General features: G+C 37.5%; 1 protein-coding gene across 1 annotated transcript; it reads left to right on the top strand.

The window, feature by feature from the left end:
* Nucleotides 1-4997: 4997 nt before the first annotated feature.
* On the top strand, nucleotides 4998-12580 carry urp2 (urotensin II-related peptide). The gene is made up of 5 exons (XM_059328331.1): nucleotides 4998-5121; nucleotides 9688-9993; nucleotides 11127-11161; nucleotides 11857-12016; nucleotides 12549-12580. Exons 1-5 carry the CDS (start codon nucleotides 5025-5027, stop codon nucleotides 12578-12580), a joined length of 630 nt encoding a protein of 209 aa, XP_059184314.1. The 5' UTR covers nucleotides 4998-5024.
* Nucleotides 12581-12714: the final 134 nt, after the last annotated feature.

Genomic DNA, 12714 nt, shown 5'->3' with positions numbered 1-12714 from the left:
GGAGAGCTGCAGCTGGTTACTGTGTTGCCTTCAGGTTCACAGCTGAGGAGACTTGAGTCTGGAGACTTGAAGATTTGGACCTCAGGAAACTGGTCTGGGCTCTCTGTCACATCCTGCAAATCCTGACTGTTTTAAGATCACACTGCAAAAAAGGTGTGTCTAAAAACAAGATAAAAACACTAAATCTGAGGGAAATTATCTTGCTGCTTCGACAGATAATTTCACTTGACAAGATTTCCTAAATTAAGATTGTTACATCTAGAAAAAATCATGTTGAACACTTAAAATAAGAAATTAACTCTTAAAACAAGAAATTATGTAACACTTCTAAATCTAAAGTTTTTTTTTATCTTGGTAAGAAACAAATAATTTGCAGTTCACTCTGCTTGGACCAGTTAATCGCTGCTTGCAGCTTTAATTTATCTTGTTTTAAGAGTTAATTTCTTAGTTTTAGCGTACAACATGCTTATTTCTAGATTTAATCATCTTCATGTAAGAAATCTTGACCCTGACCATGGCAGCCTACATGTCAAAGTATCTTTCTGTGAATTCATTTCTGATGGTGGCTGGTGGCACCATGTAGGGTAGCCTCGGCCACCCGTATGAATGTTGGTGTTAATCAGGGCAATCTGTAGTGTAAAGCACTTTGAGTGGTCACAAAGACTAGAAAAGCACTATATAAGTGCAGTCCATGTTAGGATCCCAGTCTGTCTCACCATCACATAAACTGCAACGTCTGCAACTGGACAACACTCACATATTACATTGCATAGTTATTTGGACAGAGCAATATTTTCGGGTGTGTTATCAGCTGTGTGTTGGCCAGGCGGCAACCTCCGGGTCTGAGCAGGGAGACAAACCAGGAAACCGAAAATTCCCAGAGGGATCGCTGATGGCGGCCGCAAAAGCATTTTAGTCCATTCATTTCAATACAAAATGAGAAAACGTCTCACTTGATTTATTCCCTCAGAATTTTTTTTAGGACAACACTATGGTCTCAATCACTCGTAAAAAAAATCTTCTTCAAGACAATCTGATGTTAATAGTTCTAATAATGTGATTTGCTTTCCTGCTTTCCCTCATGAGTTTCTATCTGTGTCTGTAGGTGTGTCTGGGTAGTGTGTGTGTGCTTGCCTCTGCTCATCAGAGCACCTGAGCCAGGCACTCGGCTGTCTCCACTCTTCCCTGATTGCCTGCCTTCTTAAACCCTGTGGCTCCTGTGTTCTACTGCCATTTCTTTCCACGTCTTGATCTGTAAGTTGTGCTCTGGCAACTCTCTAGGACAAGTTTGTCAGTGCCCATTCAGGACACCCCGTTGTCCCCGACTCAGGGTTTTTTTCCACCTTTGTGAAGTATGTTGTGGTATTTTTTATTCATTTGACAGGCAAAAGTACATACAGTGAGAAATAAAGACTTTTTCTTTTTCCAAAAACAAAAACAATCCCTTTTCTCCTCCTCCCCCTCCATGTCCTACATAGTCTTGTTACAAAACAGAGAAAATGAGAAATAATACACATCCTTCCTTTTTACCATGAGCAGATAGAAAAATAAGTGAGTACATGAAAAACAACAACATACAAAGATAAAGCATTGTCCATGGGTTGAAATGAGGCAGAGATAGAAATGAAATATGGTGAGAGGTTAATTGTCAGAGGTGAGCATTTTATTTATCCTGTAGTGTCTTCAATTTAACTACGTAACTAATCACACAGCCCCAAACAGAAACAAATTTTTCAGGCGTTCCCCTCAGATTATATGTAATTTTCTCCAGGTCTAAATACAGCATGAGGTCCTTAAGCCAAAGGGAAGCTTTGGGGGCAAATGACAGCTTCCAATCCAACAAAATTCTTCTACATGCCAATAAAGGTGCAAAGGCGATTCTATCCTTAAACTTCTTCCTATTTGTTTGAGGGTCTGATAGTACTCCAAAGAGTTTCATTATAAATAAATGTATTTTTGATGCATCATACTTCTCTGTGTCCTACACTTGAGTCCAGTTGTAAACCGAACCATAACAGTCCATTTACCATTAACCATAAAAAATAGAAATGAGACGAAACAGAAATGAGAGACTGATCATGCACCAGAGTACCTTAAACTGATTCACACTTTGTTGCAGCACTTTGGGTATGACCCTCTCCTCTTTCAATGTGACAAAGCTGGTCTATAAAGAAAAAACCCATCCAACAGCTTTAATGATAAAGTAGAACACGGAAACAGTTAAAGCAGCACATAATTGTCCAGTAGAGCAGAGGATACTAGTGGTTGGAAGGGAAACAACCACAGATATGTTGACCATGCTGGGCTGACGGATAACACATTAGTGTTTGCTCATGCTGACCTTTCCTTTCTTTCTCTGTCTGGGTGAAGCAGGTGACACATGTCTGGATGAGAGAACCAAACTCATCATCAGTAGCATTCAGAGCATTAATGTATTGCTCTCTGAAGTACATTTCCATGCTCAATTACATCCCATAAGTTGTAGCAGTAATTTTTGGGTTGATACAATTTGTTCTACACATTTGGGGCTGAATTATGACATTTTCTAATATCAAGAATGGATAAAAATGGTCAAACATCCCTCCAGAATATTATATCAATACACCAAGGCTACTAAAACAACATAGAAAAGGTCATGCTGTGATTTGGTTTCAAAAACTTTAGACAAATGGGAGTTTTTTTGTATTTTCGGTGGTTTGATCCTCTGTTCTTGGGAACCCCCCCCCCCCCTTATTGTCAACATAACTATAAAAAAAGCTGTACATCTTCTGAATACTCTAGGTTTGTCGTTTGTGGTTGTAAAGTTTCAGGAGGCTGTTTTTATCCAAAGCAGCTCATTTTATACAGTGAGGTCAAGTTTCAAGAAATGCTCTCTCTGAATCTCTCAATGAAGTGGTTACTAGCTGGCTGCCTGACATCATCATCATGAAGAAGACTTGGCTCACTGAATCCACAGAGTCATAGCTTTTATACTAATTCTACATTTATGCAATTTGCAGACTGTTCAGGGGCCCCAGTATGAAGAAATATTCAAATAGAGTAGGCAGAGGTAAAACTTTTTAATGTAGGATAAAAACAATATAGTTTTTGCCTTAAGAAATTCACTTCATTTTTGTCACATGAGGACACACACACACACACAGTTACTGTCTTCGCTGTTTGTGCTTAAAGCTCCCTGATGATTTGTCTTGATGTCCTTTTGAATAAATAAAACGATCAGCCTGACAGTACAATATCAGAATAAATTTGCAATTTTTCATGCATATTTTTAGTTTATTTAGACATTTAACAACACAGCCACAGCCAGTCAGAACAGAGAAATCCTGTGCTCACTGTTTCGTCATTTCATTTCTTAATAATTACACCCACACAAAAAAGACTCACACACTCTCTCTCTCTCTCACACACACACACACACACACACACACACACACACACTCACACACTCTCTCTCTCTCTCACACACACACACACACTGACACATACACTCACACACTGACACACTTGCACACACATTCAGACACACTCACGCTCAGACACACACACACTCAGACACACAAACACACACACACACACACACACACACACTGTATTAAAGCTCTTCAGACAGACAGAGCTGTAATGACTAGATGTTCTGAAGCTGAATTCTCTTCGCCCAGCAACTGACACACACACAAACACACACACACACACACACACACACACACACACACACACACACACACACACACACAGCTTATCTCATTGTCACTGTTCAGTATTTTGGCCTCTGCACCTACATCCTGAACTCATTCATCTTTCCTCCATCACTATGTTGGTGTGGTCTGAGTATTCAGTGAGATGGTGTTCCACCGTCATTTGGTCAACTTCCTGTCTGAGGGATTAGTTGTCACAATGCAGAATAAAGAGAAAGGCAAAAACCCCTCTGTTGGTCTTTTGTCATTTGGACACGACTTCTCAGCCTTTCAGTGCCCTTTGATGTGCATCCCACGCTTCTTTTTACAGTCTGTGTGTGTGTGTGTGTGTGTGTGTGTGTGTGTGTGTGTGTGTGTGCGTGTCTTTCTTCCAAGTTCAAACTGACCCAGGCATTCTGTGCGTGTGTGTGTGTACAAGTCATGTCGTTTTCTGTGTTTGAATGTTGTGTTTGCGAGCTGTGTGTGTGTGTGTGTGCGTGTGTGTGTGTGTGTGTGTGTGTGTAGTCAGTCAGTGTGGCTCCAGGCCCTCATGCGTCAGAGGGCCTTTCTCTCTCTGTGGCCCCTGAGCAAACATATTAAGAACTACCTTATCACTGCTTATACAGCCAGGGCCACACACACATTAAATACAAACCTAAACACACACACACACACACACACACACATACACACACACCACATTCACAGAAAGATAGCTTTGACTCCAAACACACAAAGCTCGCCGCCAAACTCCCCAAATGTCACCGATCCGTCAAAGGCAAAGAGGCGGGGCTAGAGTGTCTTCCAGGCTGTGATTGGTTGATGCTGAGCCGCCTGTCAGTCATACAGGAGTAAACTCTGGTTTATAAAGGCCCGATTGGTCATTTCGTCAGTTAGAAGAACGCAACATTGACAAGCCTTCTTCAATAGGCGCATCCATGGAACATGAACATCGAGACTAACTTTTTTTTGTACAGATAAAAAGAAAGATATTTCACTGGAAAGTGTTGCGATGACTTGGGATTAAAGTAGACGAATACCATCGTCTGGTTGAAAAACAAAGGAAAATTAGAAACATTTTGGCCCGTCACAGCCGAAGAAGGAGATTCAAAGGACTAGAAGAACTCCATATATCAGAACGAGCTGATTGATTTAAGATCCAACTTCAAAATCATATCAGTGAATGTCCACACCCTCAGCAGTCATAGAAGGTTCAAAAGAATGAGTTGAGCATAAGAAGGAACAATACAGTTTGAGAACCTGTACAGCAGAAATCTTGACGGAACAAATCCTGACACAGAGTTCAAAAAAAGAAAGAAAGTCAGTTCACTGTTCTCGATAACAGTCACCATGCTTCCCAGTGCAGCACTTGTGTCTGTGATGAAGGGAGCCACGATGATGCTGATGGTTCTGTGGACGGGAGTGGAGGCAGCACCCACTGACAGAGGTAAGGAAGCTGCTAGCTGAAGCTGCTGTTAGATAGAAACAGTATGGACTGAAAAAAACACTGATGCTAATTTAACATTGACATGAGAATAGGGCTGGGCAATATGTACCAAAAGTCATATCCAGATATATTTATATAGATATACGATATATATCCTGACATTTTTATCGCAAAGTGAGAGCAAATGTTCAGTCAAAGTCAAAGCCAAATATGACATGTCACAAGTAGTTTTATTGAAACTGTTTATTAAAGTTATACTGTATAATAACAGGAGTACCTTTTTAAAAAAATCAAAGCTCCATAAAGTGCACATTTAAATAAAAAAAATGTTATTTAAATGTTAAATAAAGACAGCCTATGAAATAATATAGGCCAATCTTTTTCTAAAATAAATATATTTATATGAGAAAATAATGACGAACATTTCAAAAGAACTAAATATGACAAACCCTGGTAAAGGCAGCATTTATTTATAAAGAAAGAAAAAATTGAACTATATCGATATATGGTCTAATTCCAAATCACACTGAAAAATATATAGATATAACGATATGTATCTTTAATATTGATATATCACCCAGCCCTACATGAGAATCAATAAGTCAAATCCACGTTCAAGGACCATACCATTAAATAAATATATATAGATATATAGATCAAACTAGGCAATCTGCCTAATTTTTTTGCCTAATTAATTTTTTACTTCACATCATCTACTGGAACTCCAAGTAGCAGCTTCACCTGCAAAGTACTGTATTATTTTTAGTTTCTTACTGTATTTTAGAAATATAATGTACCACTAGAAAAATGCAGTACATTCTAATTCTACAAAGCAATACTGTTCACAGCTTGTCAGTTAATGATTAATATTTACGGATCACTGTAACTTAACAGAAATTTAGATATTTTTTCTCCCAGATCACTTTGCACTATACAGTTTGACACTGTATGACATCAATACAGTATAATAATGTTCAGATTTTACTGGTAATTTAAGTTTTACAGTGAATGCATGGTAAGGCAGGTTTATTTTTATAGCACCTTTCAACAACAGGGCCATTCAAAGTGCTTTACACAGAACATTAGAGACACATTTATAAAATGACATTCAAATATAAAATATGTATATGTATATGTGGTGCATAAAAACTGAACATTGCCTCTCCATGTTTAGTTCTCACTTTTGAGTAGATGATCTAAGAGTTCTGGGTGGTTTGTAGCTAAGCAAAAGATCAGAAGGGCCAGTGTAAAAACCTCAGAACTGGAGTAATATGATCTACTTTTTGGTCTTAGTGAGTCAGTAAATATGAACAGAATTATGGGATACTGAGCTTTATTAACCATGATGAGAGCAGGAGCAGCAGAACATGCTCTAAGCTGCACAGGTTGGTATTCTGAAGGCTAATGTTGGTTCAGCAGACACTTCAAACTTTTTCAATTAGATCATTAGTGTTCATAGTGGACAGTTACATTCCAACATTCTGCAGGACAATTTGTATCCTGTACTATACAGTTCACCTTTATATCAACCTGAAGTGTGTTCAATGCCTAGACTAAACCATAATTAAAGGGATAATGCAAGATTTTGGACATACTTGTCAGTAGTGTAGTGGATGCAAGACTGTATGCTTAAAGCAAGCATGTTGGAGTTCCAGCAAACTGGCAGGCTCAGAACTACAAGGTTTTACTCCACAAAACTATGTGTACACTAAAAGGTCACCCATTCAAACAATGGTCCTCGTGCATACCAGAAACCAACTTAACTTTGCACTATTTTGTTTCTTGAAAAAGCCATTTATACGTGCTAAAACCTGTACAGTGTGTAGTTACAAGTATTTCCTACATCATGTCCAAAATTTTAAACTATCCCTTTAATGCCTTTATGCAGAACATAGTTTGAACCAGACTATTTGTTGGGTAAAAATAATGACACATAGTGACTTATTTCACAATAGCTTTTCATGAATTATTATTATTTCATGAGCAATAAATGCATAGTATGTGCTTTTCAGAGACAAAACTAGATTTGGACACTAAATAAAAATGTTAAAATGAAGAACAGAGGTGCTATAACTGGCTCTTTGGTGCAGTGTGACCTGCTGAAATTTCCATCAATCCTTACAAACAAATCCACCCAAAGTGTGTGTGTGTGTGTGTGTGTGTGTGTGTGTGTGTGACTGAGCTGCATTGTTGCAAAACCTCAGACGTCATTACGCACACACATAAACAAATTATACAACGTACAACTCTTATGTCACAGCTGAAAGGGCCCGTAGCAACAGAGCGGCCAAAATATGTGTGTGTGTGTGTGTGTGTGTGTGTGTGTGTGTGTGTGTGTGTGTGTGTGTGTATGCAGGGGTTAAGACTTGAGACTGATGATCAAAGCAAATTTAAGACCTGAACTCATGCTGCTTTTTCATACAAAACATACTTGAATTGGAATTAGTGGCAGGAAGTTATTTAGCCACACTGTAAAAAAAAATCTGTTTAATTTACAGTAAAATACCGGCAGCTGTGGTTGCCAGAACATCACCGTAAAAAATACAGTGAGCGTATGTAAATGTAAATATCAGCAAAAACTGTAATTTATACAGAATAATCCCATTACTTTTAGGATAATTGTTTCATCATGGTATTTCTCCATTAACTTAATTTTATATTTTCACAGCAAAACTGTGTTTTCTACAGTTTATAGCGGTAGAATTTAAAGTTTTATACTATTGTTTGATTTACAGTAATTAAAAGTATCTACTACGGTGATGTACAATGTTTAATTTTACGACCTATTTCTGATGCAATTTGACAGTTTTTTACTGTAATTTAAACAAACATTTTTTACAGTGCACTTTGAGCATGAATGAGACTGTGCACTTCAGGGACCATGCTGTGTTCATGTATTTGCACAACATGATTACATACAAAGTCAATGCATGGATGCAAGATTTGAGGCAGGCTATGTAAATTATGCAAATGGCACAAATACATGCTATCAGCATCTTTGTGTATTTGATTGAGACATTTGCTTGACACTGTGTCACAAAAGCCAATCAGCATTGACTTTTTACACATCAGTGGTGGAAGAAGCATTCAGATCCTTTACTGAGGTAAAAGTATTTATACCACACTGAAATTACTCCACTACAAGTAAGAGTCCTGCATTCAAAACTTACTGAAGTAAAAGTACAAAAGTATCAGCATCAAAATGTACTTAAAGTATCAAAAGTAAAAGTACTCATTATGCAGAATGGACCCACTCAGATTGTTTAATATAATCCAAATATATTATTGGATTTTTATTATTAATGTATGTATGAAGCTTTTTAATTTTCTGAAGATAGGGCTCATTTTAACTACTTAATATACTGGTGGTACTGGCATCAGTGCTTGCAGTGAAGATTTTTGTTGAATTAGAGCAAGAAATACTATATAAAAATATTTTTATATGCATTTCTTAGTAAATGGCATACTGCACGGTCAGTGTAGCCACTTTGTCAGTCGCCATTTTTAAAACTCCCAGGAGACCAAAGGCTAATCTGCTGCTCCACCCCCCAGTCTATGAGGTGACAGTAATGCACCTATATGCTGGTTTGCCAACCGGAAAAATAATTTCAAAAGAAGAAGATTGTGCACAAAGCATTATGGCTGCACAAGACGTGCATCCTTGGACATTAACAGAAATAAGTATTTTGTCCTCTAAGGTTCCTTGACATCAGAACAGTTCTTTGGTGGATGACGATCAGTGGTGGAATGTAACTAAGTACATTTACTCAAGTATTGTACTTAAGTCCAATTTTGAGGTACTTGTTCAAATCAAAATAAAAAAATCAGGCTATTTGATTTGATTTGATTTGATTTGATTTGATTTGATTTGATTTTGATTTGTACTTTACTTAGTATTTCCATTTTTTATGTAACTTTATACTTCTACTCCACTGCATTTTAAGGCAAATATTGTACTTTTTATTCCATTACATTTAGCTGCCAGCTTTAGTTACTTTTCAGGTCGAGATTTAACATTAAAAAAAAGAAAAAAGAAAAATAAATAAATGAAATTTTAAAGTGATAAGACATTTATGTTTAATTAAACCACCTACCAGTATATAAGGTACTTAAAATTAGCCCTATCTTTACAAAATTTAAACACTGCTTACATAAATGATACTATTTCCACCATTGATGACAAAGTAGCATTCAAATTCAGCCGTTTGAGGATCCTTACAATACAATAAATCTTTATTATCCACCATGGTGGAAATTTGCCTTTGTCTCTACGTAAAGATACAGAATTTCGCTAAAAACATACAGAAGTTGAGAATGCAGATAAAACATAGAATAAGAAGGAGAAAAAAAGACAATAAAGAGCATTGCATCAAAAGTGCCTTGACTTTGAGAACCCATGCACCCATGGTTTGAATGTGCCACAGGAAAGATGGCAAAGTACTGTACAGTTTACAATTACTGTTTTCCTGTAAATGTACACAGTTCACAGTTTTGTCAGTAAATTACATCTAAAGTTGACAGCAGGTGAAAAAGTCATTAAGTCTGTCTGTAACTGTTTGTCCTCAGGTTTTGTCAAAACTCTTCCCAGTCTCACTCATACACCAACCTTACCAGAGAAGTCTTCAGCACTCAGTCCAGGCCAGTACCTCAAACACTGGCTTCTGAGTACCAAAGTAGCTGGGGTGGATGGGACAGCAAAGACCACCTCAAATACTGTCACTTCGGGCGTCAGAGGAGTGCGACTGAGGACCAACGCTGAGACAGTCGGTCCAGAAAGACGAGCCCAGATGCTGAAGATGATCTCTGCCCTGGAGGAGCTGCACAGGACATTTAACAGCACGCTGAGCTCACGGATCACCATCATGCCCCGAGGTAATGATGCTGGGAAGCTGTTAATGTCACTTACTGACTTAGCTTAAAGATGAGTTCAGTTCAGAAATTATGCAGGGTTAGTGCAGAGAGCACTGTTTATTGCAATGCAACTTTAAGATAATGCCATTATTTATATGAATTCACTGTAAATTTACAGTAAAAAGTTTCCAAAGTACTGTAAATCTTGTAAATCATTTATTGAAAAAACTGAACAGTACTGCAAATTTATTTCTATACTGTAAAAAAATAAAGTGTAGAAATTACAGTTAAAGGCTGTCAAATCGCAAGAGAAATAGACCATCAAATCTAAAATTCTATATCACTGTAGTAGACACATTGAATTACCATAAATCATGAAACAGTAAAACTTGAATTCTTACTGCCATAAAATGTAGAAAACACATGTAAAAAATTATAACATTTTGGTTAAATGAATGAAAAAAATGTCACAAGCTCTGGATTATTCTGTTTAAATTACACATTTTGCTGATGTCTACATTTTAATTACAGTAAAAAACATTTCACCATACAGCAAAATCGTACCGTATGTCTGATATACTTATTGTAGTAGAGTGTAGTACAGTGATGTTCTGGCAACAACAGTGGCCGGTATTTACTGTAAATTACAAAGATTTTTTACAGTGTGGTAATACTCTGTATTTCTAAAAAAAATAATATAGTAGGAAACTGTAAAGAAAATGCATTACTGTGTACTCTTCAATGAAAACATGTTAAGTTATGTCGCATGAGGATGTGTGTGCTATATGAGTTATGTGAATAAATGGTTTGTCTCAAACACACAAACACACACACACACACACACGCACACACACATTTTTTTGCCTTGGAGAGCTACAGAATACAGTGATCACTTTTTAATAATGCGTAGTTAATGTGATGAATAGTTAGAGCAAGAAAAACATTTTCTTAATGTTTCATTAGTGGTGGAAAGTAAAATGTAATGATTTTAATTTTTTTTTAAACATCTATGCAGCATCATAAGTGACCATCAACAGACTCTCCGTGGGCTGAATTTTTTTCCCAATTTGCACTGAGTGGGATTATTCAGGAATTAACACACTGTCTTTGGACTTCATCCGTTTAATCGTTATCTGTTTTGTTCTTCCTTTCAGCAAACGGCAGAAATTCAGGAAGGAAAAATAAAGTGGTAAGATCCTGTAAAATATTTGCACAATTTCATTTTCTTGATATATCTGCACAGATTTCTGTCCGTGTGCTGCTTTAACAACCCCTCTTGCGATCAATAAATCTATCTCTTCTTATTCTTGCTTTTTCTTTTTTCATGACTAATATGCAAGTAGTATTCCAGGATTAGAGGTCCTAAAATAGAGCCTTGGGGTACACCACAAGAGAAAATATGACAGTGTGAGAAAGAGTTGTAAAGATTTTGTACCCTGCGAGTGAAGACAGAGATTGGAACCTTCAAATCCATTTTAATATTGTGTTAATTTTCAAATGTATTGTTGCATTTTGATGCTTTGGCAATATTGTTATCTAAACTTTCATGCCAGTAAGGCCAAATTAATAGTAATAAGTTATAAAAAAACAAACTGATCAGAATATTTTCAACAATATTGTTAAGAATAACTTAAAATGACAGAAACCATATTGGGGAAAATGTATTTGACCTCTACTTTGAGTTTTTAGTTTGGCTCATTTCCCATCCAGTAACATAGAGGGGGCGGGGTTTATAACATAAAACTGCAGCCCGCCACAAGGGGGCGATCCAGATGTTTTGGCTTTACTAGTGGGGGTGCTGTCAGGCAGTACATCTTTATAGACAGTCTATTGTTTCAATAATCAGCCCCTCTCCATTCTCTGTTCCTTTTTTTGTGGCTGAAGCTTCCTGCTGCTGAAGGAGGGGTGAAGCCCACCACAGTGGCCCCGGCAGCAGTCGACAGCACTGCGTCCAGAGCAAGTGCAGATGTCTTCGTCCCCAGTTTGACTGGTCGAAATTTCAAGAAATCCCTTCCACCGCAGACCAAGAAGACCAACAAAAGAGGTAAAAGTAAAGGGCCTAAACTTGGCCTTGGTGTAGTATCTTTACACAATTCATGGACTAGGTTTCTATTGGTAGCTTTCTGCATAGCAACACCAAAATTGCATCCACTTCAGTCCTAGTTGGTCCTCATTTGAAAGTACGAAAGTGTTCCTCTGGTTGGCCCATGTCCCTTTGCTTAGTCTATCCTGGACCTCCCTCTGGTTGATTCAACTGAACCATGAGCCTGTTCACATTGAAATGACATTACAATTTGGTTGATAATAAAGAGAAGGGTGAGTTATATAAAAAGAAAGGGCAGACTGTCTCATAAGAAAGTTAAAGGTCACTCAGCAATGGATTCAGAAAGAAACATCCAAAATACTACATCTGAAACTTTTCAAATACTCTTCTGGTGCGAAACGGGGAAAAAACTTGTTAAATAGCAGCCCAAAAGAGTGAATTATCAAAAATTTTAAAATGTGTATTGTGATTGACCTTTCAACAGTCTGAATGTATTGACACTACTTTTCTTGTTTTTCTCTGTTTCCAACAGTGTGTTTCTGGAAGTACTGCTCCCAGAACTGATCATCTCTCAGCCAGAGTTCCCCCATCCTCCTCACCCATTATCACCCTATCCCATCCATCCATCCATCCATCAATCCAAACAACCATCCACCCATCCGTCCATCCATCCATCCAACCAACCAAACAACCAACCA

This window comes from Centropristis striata, chromosome 24 (genome assembly GCF_030273125.1).
Source record: "Centropristis striata isolate RG_2023a ecotype Rhode Island chromosome 24, C.striata_1.0, whole genome shotgun sequence".
Lineage (NCBI taxonomy): Eukaryota > Metazoa > Chordata > Actinopteri > Perciformes > Serranidae > Centropristis > Centropristis striata.
The sequence above is the reverse complement of the archived record's forward strand: the minus strand, read 5'-3'. Positions and strand labels throughout refer to the sequence as shown.

Coding starts and splice junctions, on each gene's coding strand:
- urp2 (XM_059328331.1), top strand. CDS start 5,025: ATGCTTCCCAGTGCAGCACTTGTGTCTGTGATGAAGGGAGCCACGATG. Junction 5,122..9,687: donor GGCAGCACCCACTGACAGAG/GTAAGGAAGCTG, acceptor GTTTGTCCTCAG/GTTTTGTCAAAACTCTTCCC. Junction 12,017..12,548: donor CAAGAAGACCAACAAAAGAG/GTAAAAGTAAAG, acceptor TGTTTCCAACAG/TGTGTTTCTGGAAGTACTGC.